The sequence below is a fragment of the Podarcis muralis genome, chromosome 1, assembly GCF_964188315.1.
Source record: "Podarcis muralis chromosome 1, rPodMur119.hap1.1, whole genome shotgun sequence".
Classification (NCBI taxonomy): Eukaryota; Metazoa; Chordata; class Lepidosauria; order Squamata; family Lacertidae; genus Podarcis; species Podarcis muralis.
In genome coordinates, this window is record NC_135655.1 from 17,389,360 (window position 1) to 17,406,606 (window position 17,247).

General features: G+C 49.3%; 1 protein-coding gene across 1 annotated transcript; it reads left to right on the top strand.

The window, feature by feature from the left end:
• Positions 1–409: 409 nt before the first annotated feature.
• On the top strand, positions 410–17,201 carry DEGS2 (delta 4-desaturase, sphingolipid 2). The gene is made up of 3 exons (XM_028711439.2): positions 410–554; positions 8,043–8,785; positions 14,941–17,201. The coding sequence occupies exons 1-3, from the start codon at positions 473–475 to the stop codon at positions 15,085–15,087; spliced, it is 972 nt and encodes a 323-aa protein (XP_028567272.2). The 5' UTR covers positions 410–472; the 3' UTR covers positions 15,088–17,201.
• The last annotated feature ends 46 nt before the right edge of the window (positions 17,202–17,247 follow it).

Consider the following 17,247-nt stretch of genomic DNA (forward strand, 5'->3'; position numbering starts at 1 on the left):
AAATGCTTAAAAGCAGGACAAATATAACCGAAAATCGATCCATCCATCCTATCCATGCGCGCACAGTGCGCAAATCCCATCAAGCTTGCAATAAAGGTTGGATCTAGTTCTGGGAGGCGCGCGCTACAGGAAGCCCGCAGATTGCATACCAGCTGGCCTCTGGCAGCACATTCCCAGCTGGAAATCGTGAAAAAGCCTTTATTATTATTATTTTTAAGGCTTCCCAAATCCGCTTGCCGCGCATAAGCTTCCGCGGGCCCCGGCGCTCCTCGTGGCGCGCCTGATGCGCAGCGAGCGCGCTCCAGTCCGCGGCCGCTTCTATCCCGCATCACCACGAGGCGAACGAGGCAGGCGAGTTGGCGAAGGGGGCGGAGCCGCCTCTCGGCCCCGCCCCTCAGGTGGACCGAGGAGATAAAAGCCCCGGCGCTTGGCCGTCGAGCAGGCAGGTGCAGCGGCAGCGGCAGCGATAGCGATGGGCAACAGGGTTACCCGCGAGGATTTCGAGTGGGTTTACACGGAGCAGCCCCACACGCAGCGCAGGAAAGAGATCTTAGGTGAGCCATCCTCGGGATCCCCCTGGGAGGTCCCTGCCCGCCTCGTTTTCCCACCCCCCTCTGCTTTCTTGCTCCAGACCTCTTTCCTCCTAAGAACGGACGGCGTTAGGGGTTAATTCTCCGCCAGGATCAGGCCCTCTGTCAAAATCGCTTTGCTTTTTAATCCCAGGGGTGGGTGGGTGCGTGGGGTGGCCGGGGGCAGGGGGGCAGCTGCCTCCTCCAAATAAAGTAGATAAATAAAAATATATAACAATCTGACCAACATCTTCTCAGATACGTCGGTTCTGTTCACCACCACCCCACATAAATCCTGGCTACACCTATGTGTGTTGCTCGGAGGGCTGGCTGTGTGTGAAGATAATGAACTCTGCACATGCTTGCGGGTTCTCTTTTCGTTGCTGTTGCTTTCCGAACAGTGCCAGGGTCCTGGCGCGGAAAGGAGGGCTTTGATGGGGGCAAATCCTGGCTCCGACGACGCCTTAGGCAGGCAGCGTTTCCTGTCATGTCCAGTTTGCATCGTCTTCTCCACTTCTCTTTCCCGCATTTCCTTATAGATCCAGGAATACACGGCATTTGATGAATACATAAACTCTCTGTCTGTCTGTCTGTCTGTCTGCCTGCCTGTCTGTCTCTCTCTCTCTCTCTCTCTCTGTCTCTGTCTCTGTCTCTGTCTCTCCCCCCCCCCCCCCCCACTCTCTGCCACGCTTCAGGTTGCAAAGTTTCCCCCTGGAAAGGGGCTGCTGTGTGACAAACAGAAATCCCACGGGTGAAGCCTTTTCTCTTCATAAATTTGAACGAAATGGGCGGGGGGGGGACGGGACTCACCTGGATAATTACAGTCAGTGGCGTAGCGTGGGTTGTCAGCACCCAGGGCAAGGTAAGTAATTTGCGCCCCCTAACCCGTGGATTTGCGCCCCCTAACCCGTGGATTTGCGCCCCCTAACCTGTGGATTTGCCCTAACCCCAGATGTTGCGCCCGGTGCGGCCGGCCCCCCTTGCACCCCCCACGCTACGCCACTGATTACAGTAGTACCTCAGGTTAAGTATTTAATTCGTTCCGGAGGTCTGTTCTTAACCTGAAACTGTTCTTAACCTGAAGCACCACTTTAGCTAATGGGGCCTCCTGCTGCTGCCGTGCCGCCGGAGCCCGATTTCTGTTCTTATCCTGAAGCAAAGTTCTTAACCTGAAGCAATATTTCTGGGTTAGCGGAGTCTGTAACCCGAAGCATATGTAACCTGAGGTACCACTGTATTGCTTGTCATGGAAAGCTATTGAAAGCAGGAAAGCTTTTCCAGAAAGAAAGAAAGAAAAGAAAGAAAGAAAGAAAGAAAGAAAAAAAATTGCCAGGTTGGGGTGCGCCCCCTCACCCCCTATTTCCCCATAGTCTCCCCATCCAGTTTCTGACAGCCAGCGCTCCTTTTTGAAAATGTTCCTGGAAAGCACAAAATGTTGCCTCTGAAACCACTTCTCCAATTTGGTTACTGAGAGACAGTTCTGGTAACATTCAGAGACACTTTCCTTGTGAAAGAAGGATGGAGGCATATATTTTTTTGTTATCCTTGTTGTGCGCACATATGTATATGTGTGTGTGTCCGTGTGTCCCATACCTTTCCTCCTCTAGGGAGGTCAGAGTAGAACCCTGTGCACAGTTCAGTTGGCTGATGAGTCAGATTATCATGGGAGGCAGTGACTGCTTCAAAGCTGCCCAGCTCTCTCCACAGACCTAATCTGATCACTGCACCTGACTTCTTTAGTCTTCAGGTCAGGTTCTGTAGCTATTCAAAGTCCTGCCCAGCCAGCACCACACCCATAGCTAAATAGATGTAGCTTTTTTTTCTTTCTTATAGCCTGTGGGTGCAGTGAAAAATTGCCCAACCTCTGCCATACTTTCCTTCCTTCCTTTATCAATTCTCATAACATGACATGGGAAATTGCCACACGGTACACAATGCAAAACACACTTTGTTATCCGCACTGCCCCCCCCGACAGGGGCCATTTTATTCTGCTGTGTCCTAACCTGAGGGCCATTTTTGCATTTTCAACTCTTTTTTGCATGTTTACGGTACAGAGATCCGTATCTAGGGGACTAGCTTTAGAAATGGGGTGACTTGGGTTCAAACCAGCCCTCAGTGATTTAAAGATATCATCCTAATTCGCATTGCACTGCAATCCTTACCTGGGAGTAAGCCCCATTGGACTCAGAGACTCCTCAGTAGCCACGTACAGGATCAGGGGTGCCAACTTGAATAAAATATTTGGGGGGAGGACCCAGGTCACTTCTGCCCTACATAAGAAAATACATGACCCAGCGCATTTTTGGGGAGTGAAGACTTCTCAGCCCCAGAAGTAGGCTCCTATGTAATGGACTGTGTCCCTGCTGGTGAAATTAAATAATGAGCAATTATTATTGCTTATTATATTTATTGGTCGCTTTCCCCCAGGAAAGAAAACTCAAAGCAACATACAAAACAAAAAAATGAGGAATGAGTCCTTTAAGGCTGCTCCCATCGTTTGATTGCATCAGGTAATCTTGCACTATCTCTTGGGACCTGCGACAGAATGTTCCGAGTTCCAGTCTGCCAGCCATCCTCAGTTCCAAGATGCTCTGTTCCATTTTCATGTCCCACCTGCAGTCAGCATTCCAAGGTCACTGTCCTCGTTGGGCTGTTTTTTGGGCATCCCTCTTAGCATTTCCCTCTTAAGCTCTGCAAATCTTGGTGTTTCCCCAGCTATTAGTTCCTAGATCCGTCCTGTCTGTGAGGGCTTGGAGAGGTGCTGCCAGTCAGAGTAGACAGGCTGGGCTCAACAACTGCTAGCACATATCTCTGAGCCTAGGCAGTGCTGACATTAGGAGCCTTAAGTGTGGTTTTCTCCCAGGTGGACTTCGCATCATGAACTCCCCTGCAATCAAATGTCACCCAGCAGTGGTCATTTGTAAGTGCTAAAAACTATGTCAAGCTGCCCCCTTCGCTGGTTTGGGGGTCACCCCTGGTTCTGGTGCAGGTCAGATCAATGCACCTCCCTCGTTCTCTTAGATTCAGGCAGATGGCTAGGGCAGCTGGGAAATGAAATGCACACTCCAAACAGCCTAATGAGTATTGGCTATTTTCAGTGGCCAGGGAAGATGGACTGATTATTGGGAAAATGGAAAACCAGGTGGGTGGAGGAATCAAATAGAGTATCCTGAAGTAGGGCTTGGCTGGCTGGAAGGCTAAACAGGACCACTCCACACTGCATAGACACATATGCATGTATGTGTGCATGCACATATATACAGATATATCTTTACGATTATGATAAAAAAATGTTTTTATTGAAAGATTTTCATGGATAACAAAGCTACATATAACGTCTCTGTTTTCAGTCCTTCCTGTAGGTCAGCTGCTTTGGGTGTGAGACGTTGCTGTCATAGGCATTATGAGATTGGGGGGGGAGAGGTGGGAGAAAAGGGGGAGGGCAGTACACACAGATATTTTAGACACGCCAGACATTTCCAAAGAGCCGGTCTTTGAAAAAATATGTTCCGCGTCATTTACCAAAACAAAATCAGTCTCATGTTAATTTATCATATAACCTATTTCCCACACCACTTTATACCATTCTTCCATTTTATATTCTGCTTGCCCCTTCCAACCTCAGCGCCTAGGACTTGCCGATTGCATGGTCGGCGGTTCGAATCCCCGCGGCGGGGTGCGCTCCCGTCGTTCGGTCCCAGCGCCTGCCAACCTAGCAGTTCGAAAGCACCTCCGGGTGCAAGTAGATAAATAGGGACCGCTTAACAGCGGGAAGGTAAACGGCGTTCCGTGTGCTGCGCTGGCTCGCCAGATGCAGCTTGTCACGCTGGCCATGTGACCCGGAAGTTTCTGCGGACAGCGCTGGCTCCCGGCCTATAGAGTGAGATGAGCGCACAACCCTAGAGTCTGGCAAGACTGGTCCGTACGGGCAGGGGTACCTTTGCCCCTTCCACTTCCTAGCTATCATAATTCATGCAGCTGTCAATAAAATATGTGAGCATGTCCTTCATAGCTTGCAAACCTTCCACCCCGTTGTAAATTGATAATAATGCTACCTTTGGACTTTCGGTCAGCTTTAACCCAGTGATTTCTGTGCCGTTGAGGTAAGAGAGGGAATACACAAGAGAAATGATTTTGAGGAGATATGGAAGGAATTTGTACTGTTACAACGTAAAGGGGTCAAACCAGGGGTCTGCAACCTTTAAGACAAAAAGAGCCACTTGGACCCATTTCTGAAAAGAAAAAAAACTGGGAGCCGCAAAACCATTGCAACATTTAAAACAAATATATCTCCGGAGCCGCGATCTGACAGCGGGCGGGAAGGTGGCATCGGGACGGTGCGTGACTAACGCACGCACCGCCCCCATGCGACGTCACAGCCAGTACAGCGCCCGCAACAGTGGGGAGTGTCGGGGCGCACAATGCGCCTCCTCCCCTCGCTAGTATCTGCCCCGGAGCCGCGGCAAAGGTGTAAAAGAGCCACATGCGGCTCCGGTTGCTGACCCCTGGGTCAAACCTTTGCAAGAGGTGTTGAAATTTTGGGAGGTTGGATCGTTGCAATGGAATGGCCTCGGTGGTGGAGTGCACATTTTTATTCTTACTTATTTATGATTATTACTTTGTCAAAATAAAAAATTAAAATGGGGGGGGGGGGAGGGAACCAGAAATGTCAGGAAAAAAACAAAAAACCCAGAACCAGGCTGATGCATGTCCTTTGTAAATCAAGGCTTGGAAAACTTGGCATTTTATTTATTTGTTTGAATTTATATAAGGTTTCATTGTAAACAACAACAACAACAACCTCAAAGCTTCTTACAAAAAGAATGATTTAAACCATCCGAAATAAGAAGAATTAAAACCAACTACTATTCTCTTAAGCAGGGATGGGAAACCTCCAGCCAAATTGAATGTTCAAATTTAGCCTGCATGGCCACTTCCTCCAGCCTCCCCCCAGCTACCCCACCTGTGTAAGGCAAAGCAGATTTTCCGCTTTAAAGCACCACAAAGGGTTCTGTGCAAGCGAGCCCCGCTTGGGTGTGGTGCTGTCAAGCCCCATTGATCTCCTGCTATCATTGTGGGCAGAGCCGAGCCCCAAAGGTCCCTCACCTGTTCTCTTAAGGGACTCCATTTGACTAAAGATTTCACTACCATTTGAATTGCGTGTGCAGAAATGCAGCATCAGTGGTCAGAGGATGTGAGGCAACTAATTTCGTTAGGTTTAACGGCACGGCCTCTCGGACGCTGGTTGCTCAGTTTCAACAGAGGGATCATTGGCCACACCCTGCACTAACACTTCAATGCTTTTATAATCACAAGGAGCCAAAAGGCAGGAACGGAAAAGAAAGAATTTATTGCAGGTACTCTGCCCCTTTGCTTTTGTCCCAGGATTCAGCCGACTACTTTTAAAGCTTGCGAGCCTCACCTGAAGAGTAATTGGCTCATGTGAGCAAGCGAAGTAAAGAGAGATAAGTAAAGCCAACTCAAATCACAGGGAATGCAATGAAATAATAATAATAATCAGATAACTCCATAACCTCCAACATTTCTCCAATGAAAACAGGGACATCCAAAGGAAAAGTGGGACATTCCGGGGTCAATTCAGAAACTGGGATGGCTTCTCTAAATCAGAGATGTCCCTGGAAAATAGGGGCATTTGGAGGGCAGCTTGATGGGGGCAGCTGCTGAATGGAATGGTGTCAATTCAGTCCTGGCAGCAAAGAGACAGGAAAACCAGCTAGAGGGAGGCTTATTGAAAAAATAGAAGGGCTACCTTGATGCTGAGAATAATAATAATAATAATAATAATAATAATAATAATAATAATAATAATAATAATAATAATAATTTATTATTTATACCCTGCCCATCTGGCTGAGTTTCCCCAGCCACTCTGGGCGGCTCCCAATCAAGTGTTTGAAACAGTACAGTGTTAAATATTAAAAACTTCCCTGAACAGGGCTGCCTTCAGATGTCTTTTAAAGATAGGATAGCTGCTTATTTCCTTCACATCTGAAGGGAGGGTGTTCCACAGGGCAGGTGCCACTACCGAGAAGGCCCTCTGTCTGGTTCCCTGTAACCTCACTTCTCGCAATGAGGGAACTGCCAGAAGGCCCTCGGCGCTGGATCTCAGTGTCTGGGCTGAACGACAGGGGTGGAGACGCTCCTTCAGGTATACTGGACCAAGGCTGTTTAGGGCTTTAAAGGTCAGCACCAACACTTTGAATTGTGCTCGGAAACATACTGGGAGCCAATGCAGATCTCTCAGAACCGGTGTTATGTGGTCCCGGCGGCCACTCCCAGTCACCAGGCTAGCTGCCGCATTCTGGATTAATTGCAGTTTCTGGGTCACCTTCAAAGGTAGGCCCATGTAGAGCGCGTTGCAGTAGTCCAAGCGGGAGATAACTAGAGCATGCACCACTCTGGCGAGACAGTCCGCAGGCAGGTAGGGTCTTAGCCTGCGTACCAGATGGAGCTGGTAGACAGCTGCCCTGGACACAGAATTGACCTGCGCCTCCATGGACAGCTGTGAGTCCAAAATGACTTCCAGGCTTCACACCTGGTCCTCCAGCCGTCTCAACGATTGTTTCATCGCCCTCAGCTCCGGGGAAAACCACAGGGCTGTCCGGGCTCCATGCAATCGGAGAGGGCGCTTCGGAGCCAGACAGTCAATAGCCCTGGTTAACTCCGCATTCCAGCGGGCCACCAGGGAATCAGCTGTAATGAAATGTGCACAGAACTCTTGGCTATGTGGGATTTTCTCATCCACTGCTCTATTATTGGATGCCACTAGAGGGAGTCCAGGCAACAACATCTCTGATTCCCACCACTGCGCTGCACATCTGTCTCTAATTCTTACAGGATTCTTCTTCTACCAGTCCCCCTTCCATGCAGGTAGCTGCAGAGGGATGGGGAGCTGGAAAGGAGCTGCTGGATTCTCCCCTTCCCATCCCATCCTGTCAACATCTATTCACTTGTCTGTTTGAAAACATTGCTTAGCCTCCATTCACCAGAAGCTTCCAGGCTGTCCTTGGGGAGAAAGAGGCCTGTTCTGAACCACACCAAGCAGGGCAGCCCCCACCATTTCTTCCCTATGGGTGGGAGGAGACCAGTAGCTCCTATTCACCCTGAAGATGCTGTACTGGCAGAATGGAGGGGGGGGGGGTTGCCGAGGAGACAAGAAGTCCAGCCTCCAAGGAATATGCCACAGCCATTGCTGCCACCGCAGTGGCAGCAGCGGGCAATGTATTCCTTGGAGGCCAGATCTGCTGCCTCTATGGATCCTACCGCCTGAGGCCATCGCCTCACCTTGCCTAATGGGTGCACCAGACCTTTGTGGAGGCCTGGTTTATGTCAGGTAGGTAGCCTGATGGATATTAGGGGCAGAGGGATTTGTCTAGTTGGCACCACAATTCCACGATTGGATGCCAGGCAGTTTTGGCTGCATTTGTCCTAACGTTTCTTTTCCTCCTCAGCGAAGTACCCGGCCATCAAGTCTCTCATGGGGCCAGATCCCTATTTGAAATGGATAGTGACGGGGATGGTGTTCACCCAGCTTCTGGCCTGCTACCTTGTGAGAGACCTTTCCTGGAAGTGGATCTTCTTCTGGGCCTATGCTTTCGGGGGCTGCATCAACCACTCCATGACCCTGGCCATCCACGACATCTCCCACAACGTGGCCTTTGGCAACAAGCAAATCAAGTGGAACCGGTGGTTTGCCGTCTTTGCCAACTTGCCCATTGGACTCCCCTACTCGGCCTCCTTCAAGAAGTACCACATAGACCACCACCGATACCTTGGCGGAGACTCGTTGGATGTGGACATCCCCACGGACTTTGAGGGCTGGTTCTTCTGCACTCCCTTTCGGAAGGTGGTCTGGCTTGTCTTCCAACCCCTTTTCTATGCCTTGAGACCTCTCTACATCAACCCCAAAACAATTACTGAGATGGAAATACTTAACGCTTTGGCCCAGTTCTCTGTCGACTTGATCATCTACTACCTGTGGGGTTTGAAGCCTGTTGTTTATTTAATATCAGGGACGTTGCTTTGCATGGGCTTGCATCCTTTCTCGGGGCACTTCATAGCAGAACACTATATGTTCCTGAAAGGGTATGAAACGTATTCCTACTACGGACCCCTCAACTGGATCACCTTTAACGTGGGCTATCATATGGAGCACCATGATTTCCCCAGCGTTCCTGGATCTAAGCTGCCCATGGTAAGCTCTGGAGTTTTTGACCCTTGCAAACAGGTTTGGCTCTCTGGGTGTTGCTGAAATGCAACACCCTTCGGCCCCAAGCAGCATGGCCAGTGGCAAGGGATGATGGGAGTTGTGGTTCAGCAACATCTGGAGGAGCCAAAGGTTGTGGAGCTAGTTTACATATGCAGCTTATGAAAGAGAAATGGCTCTTGAATCCTGAAATTAGAGGTGGTGCAGTTAGGTAATTTTAGACTCCGGACTTAACGACCTAGTAGGAAGGCATTTAGACAGTAGCATGCATTAACTTCAAAATGCGATAAGCCAGCGTTGTTATGTTTGGGAGCCTCCCTGCTCATACCTGCACCTTAATGTCATCGCTGCTCAGGGGAATGCAGTGGGAATAATGGTATTTAAATATACAGCATAAAGTATGCAGATTGCTAGCCAGACACTATTTTATAGCTGGCTTATCCTCAACTACCGAAAATACGTTTCCCAAACTTGGGTCTCCAGCTGTTTTTGGACTAAAACTCCCATCTTCCCTAGCTAGCAAAACGATTGGTCAGAGATGGTGGGATGGTGATGATGATAGCAGCTACTATGGGCGGCTTACAGCACATATAAAAACATAGCAAAACCTCAAACATCAAAAACTTCCCGATACAGGGTGATTGTAGTCCAAAACCACCCGGAGAACTAAGTTTGGAAAACACTACTCTAGATGAAAATAATACCTTCTAGGCCTTAGGAAAGATGCTTTCATAGGAATCTGAGGGCAGTGAGGAGAATTATAGGCCTAGGACTTGCTGATCGGCAATTCGAATCCCCGTGACAGGGTGAGCTCCCATTGCTCAGTCCCAGCTCCTGCCAACCTAGCAGTTCAAAAGCACACCAAAAAGTGCAAGTAGATAAATAGGTACCACTCCAGTGGGAAGGTAAAAAGCATTTCCTTGCGCTGCTCTGGTTCGCCAGAAGAGGCTTAGTCATGCGGGCCACATGACCTGGAAGCTGTCTGCGGACAAAACGCCGGCTCCCTCGGCCTATAGAGTGAGATGAGTGCACAAGCCCAGAGTTGTCCGCGACTGGACCTAATGGCAAGGGGTACCTTTACCTTTACCTTTACCTTTATGTTACTACCGTCATACCTCATGTTACGTTCGCTTCATGTTACGTTCTTTCAGGTTACATCCCGCGGCGACCTAGAAGTACCGGAATGGGTTACTTCTGGGTTTCACTGCTCGCGCATGCGCAGACGCACAAAATAACGTCACGTACATGCGCAGAAGCGGCGAATCGCAACCTGCGCGTGCGCAGACGCGCTGCTGCAGGTTGCGTTCTTTTCATGTTGCAAATGCGCCTCCAGAACGGATCCAGTTCGCAACCAGAGGTACCACTGTACAGTGGTACCTTGGGTTAAGAACTTAATTCGTTCTGGAGGTCCGTTTTTAACCTGAAACTGTTCTTAACCTGAAGCACCACTTTAGCTAATGGGGCCTCCTGCTGTCGCTGCACGATTTCTGTTCTCATCCTGAAGCAAAGTTCTTAACCCGAGGTACTATTTCTGGGTTAGCGGAGTCTGTAACCTGAAGCGTATGTAACCTGAAGCGTACGTAACCCAAGGTACCACTGTGCTGGCAAATAGATGCAATCTCAAGACATTCTGTGCTGCTTTTTCCCAGATCTTTTTTTATTAAGTTTAGTACATATAAGCACACGTTCATGAAATAAAAGCACAGCAAAACAATAACAGTGTGTAACCAGTTAAGTGTCATTTATCATCAGGGTCCAGAAAAGCGCAACTCCCCTAAGGAGAAAGGTTCCAGTGTTTAGGGGAAAAGCAAACAAGAGGTGACATGATAGAGGTTTATAAGATTTTGCATGTCGTGGAGAAAGTGGATAAAAAGAATAGGCCGGTAAAGAAAACGTGGTTGAGCAACACTTTTACAAAGGTGTGTTGCAGTCCTCAGAAGGCACAATACATCTCTAGACTCCCTTTTGTTTTTGCTTTTTTTTGCTGTAACAGACTAAGGGTCAAGGTGGATGAATGGTCAAATGCATGCTCATACCTCTTGTATGTCTGTGTAGCAGTGTTCCATTTTGTTTCTGCGTCTGTTTAAATAGCAGTTGAGGAGGGGAAAAGGAAAAGGAAAAACAAAACAGACCTTAGTGTGACCAATGCTTCCCCCATAAGCACAGCAAGGTGGGGTTTTTTTAGGTAGCTGGCTTTTGTTAAAAAAGGGCTACCGATCCAATGTTTGTTCAACTCATTAAATAGACTTCATGCAAATATGTGAGCACGACTGATTTTGATTCTTAACTTAGTTGGACATACACACGCACACACCCAGTTCTGTGGCATGCAGGGAGTTCTGTGGCTTGCATTATGTACCCTACACCCAAAAGCTAATATCTGCAAGAAAAGCTGCTTTGGGAAAGGGGATTTTCATTGGGACCGCGATACAGGAGGAAAGAATTTTTTAAAATAAAAAAAGTAACCTGTCTTCCCCATGTGCAGTGGTCCCAGTTGACACGCACCCCCCCCCCCGATGTATGTTTAAAAAGAGACAAATCCAGGTATATAAACTGCAGTCGTGCGTTTAATTCTTTAGCTCAGAAGCTGGCCCCTTCCCTTTTCCTGCGCACATATTCCCAACAGAGCCCAGTCTTATCAGCTACTTTGTGGAATGTGGTGCGATCGGCTCCCCCCACCCCCCAAGCAATACAATAGGGCTTGTCATACTTTCAGGCAGGTTATTGCCCTGGGGACAAATAAGTAACTTATTAAATGAGTGCCTTTCCTCAGTGACAAATCAACTGGCTTGTGCAATGACAGTCGCTGCACACAAATGTAGATAGACAAGTCGAATTCTGCCAGCCCAGTGATTTTTCTTAATTGCAGAGTTCCAGAACAAGCTTTATCACCCGTTCGAAGCCAGTATCACTGTTTCCTTGGCATGGTCTGCTTCCTGCTTGTTCCTGATGGGGCACTGAGATAGCTCCGTTGATAGAGCATGACACTCTTAGTCTCAGGGTTGTGGTTTTGACCCCAACGTTGGGCAAAGGATTCCTGCTTTGCAGGGCCTGGACTGGTCGACCCTCGTGGTCCCTTCCAACTCTACAATTCTGTGATTTTATGAAATGCGGTATTTCGGTGGCAAATGTGTATCATTGACTGCTAAGGTGACAAAAGGAAAGGAAGCTTCTTGTTATTGTTGTACATGGTTTTGCCTCTGTGACGCTCCATAGTTCGTTTTCAAATGTCTTACCAATGGACTTCAGAAGGGAAGGCTCTCTGTGCCAGTCCTCTGATGGATGCAGAAAGCCAGCCCCAGAGCTCTCTCCTTTGAAGTTATCGCCCGGTGTCAGGTGATGAGCAGGTAGATGGGACTTATCCAGCTTTTCAAAGTTGGCCCACAGGGTGAGGGACGTGGCAGGAAGGAAGATCCAGTCCACTAGCCAGTTTGAGTTCTCTACACCTTTCCTGCTATAAAACACCTCCCTCTCCCTGTTTCTGCGCAATTCATTCCTCCTAATTTCACTCCTAACCAACCATCCAAAACCAGAACGGATCCTGAATCACACCGACACTTGTGTAGCAGCACAGAATGGGGCATCTGTGGACCGCCCCTTGTCCTTGGCCATTGGCCACACCGGCTGGGGCTGACAGGAACTGGAGACCGCCATAGGTTCCCCAAATTTCTAGGATTGCATCAAAGTACATGGAAGCTTATGCAGAAAGCATCTAGGACCGTATGTGACCATCCACTGCGTCTTCTATTCGGAGGCATACTTCTGCTAAGGGATGTTCCAATCCGATGGCAGCAGCCATTGCTAGACTGACCCATGGACCTGCCTGCAACAGGGAGCTTGCCGTAGTCTGCTCAGTGCTGTCTACACTGACCATAGCTGTCAACCGTCCCTTATTTGGCGGGAAAGTCCCTTATCCCAGCGCCGTGTCCCGCTGCTGTCCCTTATTGATGATGTCCCTTAAATTTCCCAGGTTTCAAAGGAAGCAGCTCCTCTCCCTCCCTCGCTCAGGGAGGAGGGAGGCTCCAACTGTGTTGCTTGGCTGCGTTGCTCACCCAATAAGGAGTCTAAGAACGACTGGGGGGTGGAGCTTGCATGCCTTATGCCCGGCCGCGTTGCCTGGGGGCTCGCCTTTGCTCAGCGCTTCCCAGCGGAGAGGTGACGGTGGTTTCCCTTGCTGCATCCCCTTTGCCGGGTTGCTGTGCTGTGGGAACCACCGCTTGAGGCTTCATTTGGCTGCTGGCTGGGCTTTCTGCCTTTGGCTCGGAGGGGCTCAGAAGTTGAACATACCTGTGCCTGGAAAATTCCTTATTTTGGCTGATGATCCCTTATTTTCAAGGCTGCTGGTCCCTTATTTTCAAATCTGTAAGTTGACCGCTATGACACTGACTGGCAGCAGCTATCCAGGTTTCCAGGCAGGGAACTCTCCCACCACCTACCTGGAGAAGCAGGGGTTTAAACCTGGGACTTTCTGATCAGCTCTCCCCACTTTCTGTCTGCTTGCTCACAGAATTAGCCATGGGGCTGGCGGGTCTGAAGGTGTGCAACTGCTCCCAACTGCGGCTAGACGTGGGGCAGCCTTTCTCAACTTGGCGCCCACCAGATGTTTTGGCCTAGAACTCCCATCCTCTCTGACCCACCCGTCCTAGGTCTGGATCGGCAAGAAGGTAAAGGGTAACGGGACCCCTGACCATTAGGTCCAGTCGTGACCGACTCTGGGGTTGCGGCACTCATCTCGCTTTATTGGCCGAGGGAGCCGGCATACAGCTTCCGGGTCATGTGGCCAGCATGACTAAGCTGCTTCTGGTGAACCAGAGCAGCACACGGAAACACCGTTTACCTTCCCACCGGAGCGGTACCTATTTATCTACTTGCACTTTGACGTGCTTTCGAACTGCTAGGTTGGCAGGAGCAGGGACTGAGCAACAGGAGCTCATCCCGTCACGGGGATTCGAACTGCCGACCTTCTGACCAGCAAGTCCTAGGCTCTGTGGTTTAACCCACAGCGCCACCCACGTTCCGGATCGGCAAGAAAACACAGTACAAATCCAACAAGCTGCATTATGTCCTACCTGGACAGTCACAGATTCCTGCAACTTTGGCTTACATTTTAACTTGGAAGCTGTCAAGTGAAGGTCAAAAATCTGTGCTGGGACTGGGAAAGACAGAAACAATGGAGCTTTTTTTAAAAAGCATTTTATTTTTTCTTAGCACAACTTAAAACTGGTAGGGCTTCTGCCAGCCAACAGGCCTTCAAGCTGCCAGCTGGCTATTCCCAGTCTAGAAAACAGAATTAACCATCTAAATTATATGACTGCCCCGGTTCTGTCAAATGAATGCTCAGGTTAGGTTGCAATGCTGCCATGGCGTGAGGGAGATTCTTGCTCTGCCACATTCAGAGCCCTGCTAGCTCCTCGAGGCCAAAGGATGAGGGATCCAACAGGACTTTTTCCTCCCCTCTTCCCTTCTCCCCTCGACCGACTGCAATGGGATTTGAATTCCAAGGTGTATGAACCATGAAAAATCTCTTCGCTCTCAAAAGTAATCTGGGTCGCTTTCATTTGTTCATTGGGTTTACTCTTGGCATAAATTCTATTAGCCTGCATTCGGACAGCACTCTATTCTGTTTTCCGGACGTTTTCTTACAGGACAATTTTAACGTTTTCACATCATCTGTCATGCCACGTAAAAGCCACTGCAGAAATTTAGCACACATTTCCACGTTAACTGCTTCTGGGCGGGGGGGGGGGGGGGCGACCCCAGCTTGCAAGCCTGTTAACTCAGAAAAACACAGGAGTTTTGTGCTCTGTTTGCATGTGTCAAAATTCAAGGGTGGGGTGTTGTTTTTTTGGAATGCAGTTCTTTCCTGCCGTTTCAATGGGTAAAACATGGGCGAACAGGAGTGCGCATGTGCATAAAGGGTGGCAACACATCCACGAGTGTCAGCTGTTGTGTCACACCACACTCACTGGTGTGAATTAAATTTAGGGTGACACGGCGCTCTTGGTCAAAGTCCAGAGTTTCATAACACAGCAGGTACTGCCGCTTTAAAGCAGCATTAGAAACCTCATGTCCAAATGCATTCTAAGATAGATGTTTCACAGATAAAAGAACAGTGGATAAAAAAATTTCTTTTGCTCTTGCAGGTAAAGAAGATAGCGGCAGAATATTATGACACCCTGCCTCAGCACCAGTCTTGGGTTCGAGTTCTCTGGGACTTCATTTTTAATGACTCCATCGGTCCTTACTCAAGGGTGAAGAGAGTATGCAAGCTGGCATCAGACTCTCGATAGCTGCGGACTCTGCCCTTTCCCCCTTTATAAGCTTAATGGACCTTTGCACCCTGTATACTTCCCCCATCCAAGCAAACATAAACGAGTCTGTTCTCTGAACAGAGCGTGCCCAGTAACCACATAAGAGCTGATGTTATATTTCTGACACCCAAGGAGTTTTTGTAACTTTGATATGAAGAAATATTACAATGAAGCCAGTTGGAAGCGCCTGAAAATGTATAGTTTTTTAAAAATTAACAGACCTTTTTCTTTTATTATCTACTAGGCTGTTTGACGTAGGGACGCAGGTGGCGCTGTGGGTTGAACCACAGAGCCTAGGACTTGCTGATCAGAAGGTCGGTGGTTTGAATCCCCGTGACGGGGTGAGCTCCCGTTGCTCAGTCCCTGCTCCTGCCAACCTAGCAGTTTGAAAGCACATCAAAGTGCAAGTAGATAAATAGGTACCACTCTGGCGGGAAGGTAAACGGCATTTTTCGTGCGCTGCTCTGGTTTGCCAGAAGCGGCTTAGTCATGCTGGCCACATGACCCGGAAAATGTACCCCGGCTCCCTCGGCCAATAAAGCGAGATGACCGCCGCAACCCCAGAGTCGGCGACGACTGGACCTAATGGTCAGGGGGCCCTTTACCTTTACCTTAGGCTGTTTGACAGCCTGGCTCATCCTGGTTTCCTGATGCTTTGAACTACATTGCTCATCAGACATGGTTAGGCACAGTGGGATCTGTGAGCTCAACGTCTATATTCCAGGGTTGTTTCAATGGAGAGGTGAGACACCTTCCTTCTCACAACAAACAGGGAGGCATCTGGACAGACACACAAGAGTAGTCCTCCAGCTGAGAAGTCTCCCGCTCTTCCGCCGGCTCCCGAAGATGCTAGAATATCAGGATCAAATTGTTTCTCTTCAGAGACCTCATGTTCTCTGCCTGCCCCTCCAGAAAGGACTAGAGAGTTAGGGGAGCATGTCCAAGGACAACAGTGGCAGAACCAGGACTCACTAGTGGGTCACAACCTGACCTAAGGCGGGTTGCAACAGGGATCGCTACTACCATGCAAATATATGGGAAAAGACTGAAGATGCCTGCATTAGGGGGAAATAATTCTTAATTACACCCTGCAAACATGCATCATATGACGTGGGTGGCGCTGTGGGTAAAAGCCTCAGCACCTAGGGCTTGCCGATCGAAAGGTCGGCGGTTCGAATCCCCGCAGCGGGGTGCGCTCCCGTTGTTCGGTCCCAGCGCCTGCCAACCTAGCAGTTCGAAAGCACCCCCGGGTGCAAGTAGATAAATAGGGACCGCTTACTAGCGGGAAGGTAAACGGCGTTCCGTGTGCGGCTCTGGCTCGCCAGAGCAGCGATGTCACGCTAGCCACATGACCCGGAAGTGTCTCCGGACAGCGCTGGCCCCCGGCCTCTTGAGTGAGATGGGCGCACAACCCTAGAGTCTGGCAAGACTGGCCCGTATGGGCAGGGGTACCTTTACCTTTACTTAAACATGCATCATATGATCGTTCCCCTGGATAACACAGACTCCAGCAGTCCTGGGGATCATTGTAATTATCAAGCAGGGACAGCTCAGTAGAGCATAAGGCTCTTAATCTCAGGGTTGTGGGTTTGAGCCCCATGCTGGGCAAAAGAGTCCTGCATTGCAGAGGGTTGGACTAGATCAGGGTTTCCCAAACTCCAGCTCTTTTTGGACTACAGTTCCCATCACCTGTGACCACCGGTCCTGCTAATGATGGGAGTTGTAGTCCACAAACAGTTGGAGACCCAAGTTTGGGAAACATTCCACAAATGGGGAACTACCACTGAAAAGGCCCCGTCACGGGTCACTGCCGGCTGGGAAGCCCCTGGAGGTGACACCAACAACAAGGCCCTTAGTGGTGCATAGGGCTGTTTCTACAGAAAGTGGGGGTGGTTTCAGAGACCACACGGCATATATGCAACTTATAATGTGGATCTTCCAGTTTGTGATGATTATGATTATAATGGTACTTTGATGGGAGGCAGCAGGGTTAGTGAAGTTCCTTGCATGGTCAGTTTGGGCCATCACAACATCAAAGTGTAAACAACTGTACTTTCTTACAACACCCCATTTTTCTAGCACCACCAGGGACCCAGAAACAAAACGCTCTGGGAGAGCCAGACTGGTTCCAGGGTACGG

Bases quoted from the DNA above. Each gene is read 5' to 3' on its own strand.
- DEGS2 (XM_028711439.2), top strand. From the start codon at position 473: ATGGGCAACAGGGTTACCCGCGAGGATTTCGAGTGGGTTTACACGGAG. The intron at 555-8,042 runs GTGAGCCATCCT...TTTCCTCCTCAG, and splicing joins GCGCAGGAAAGAGATCTTAG to CGAAGTACCCGGCCATCAAG. The intron at 8,786-14,940 runs GTAAGCTCTGGA...TTGCTCTTGCAG, and splicing joins CTGGATCTAAGCTGCCCATG to GTAAAGAAGATAGCGGCAGA.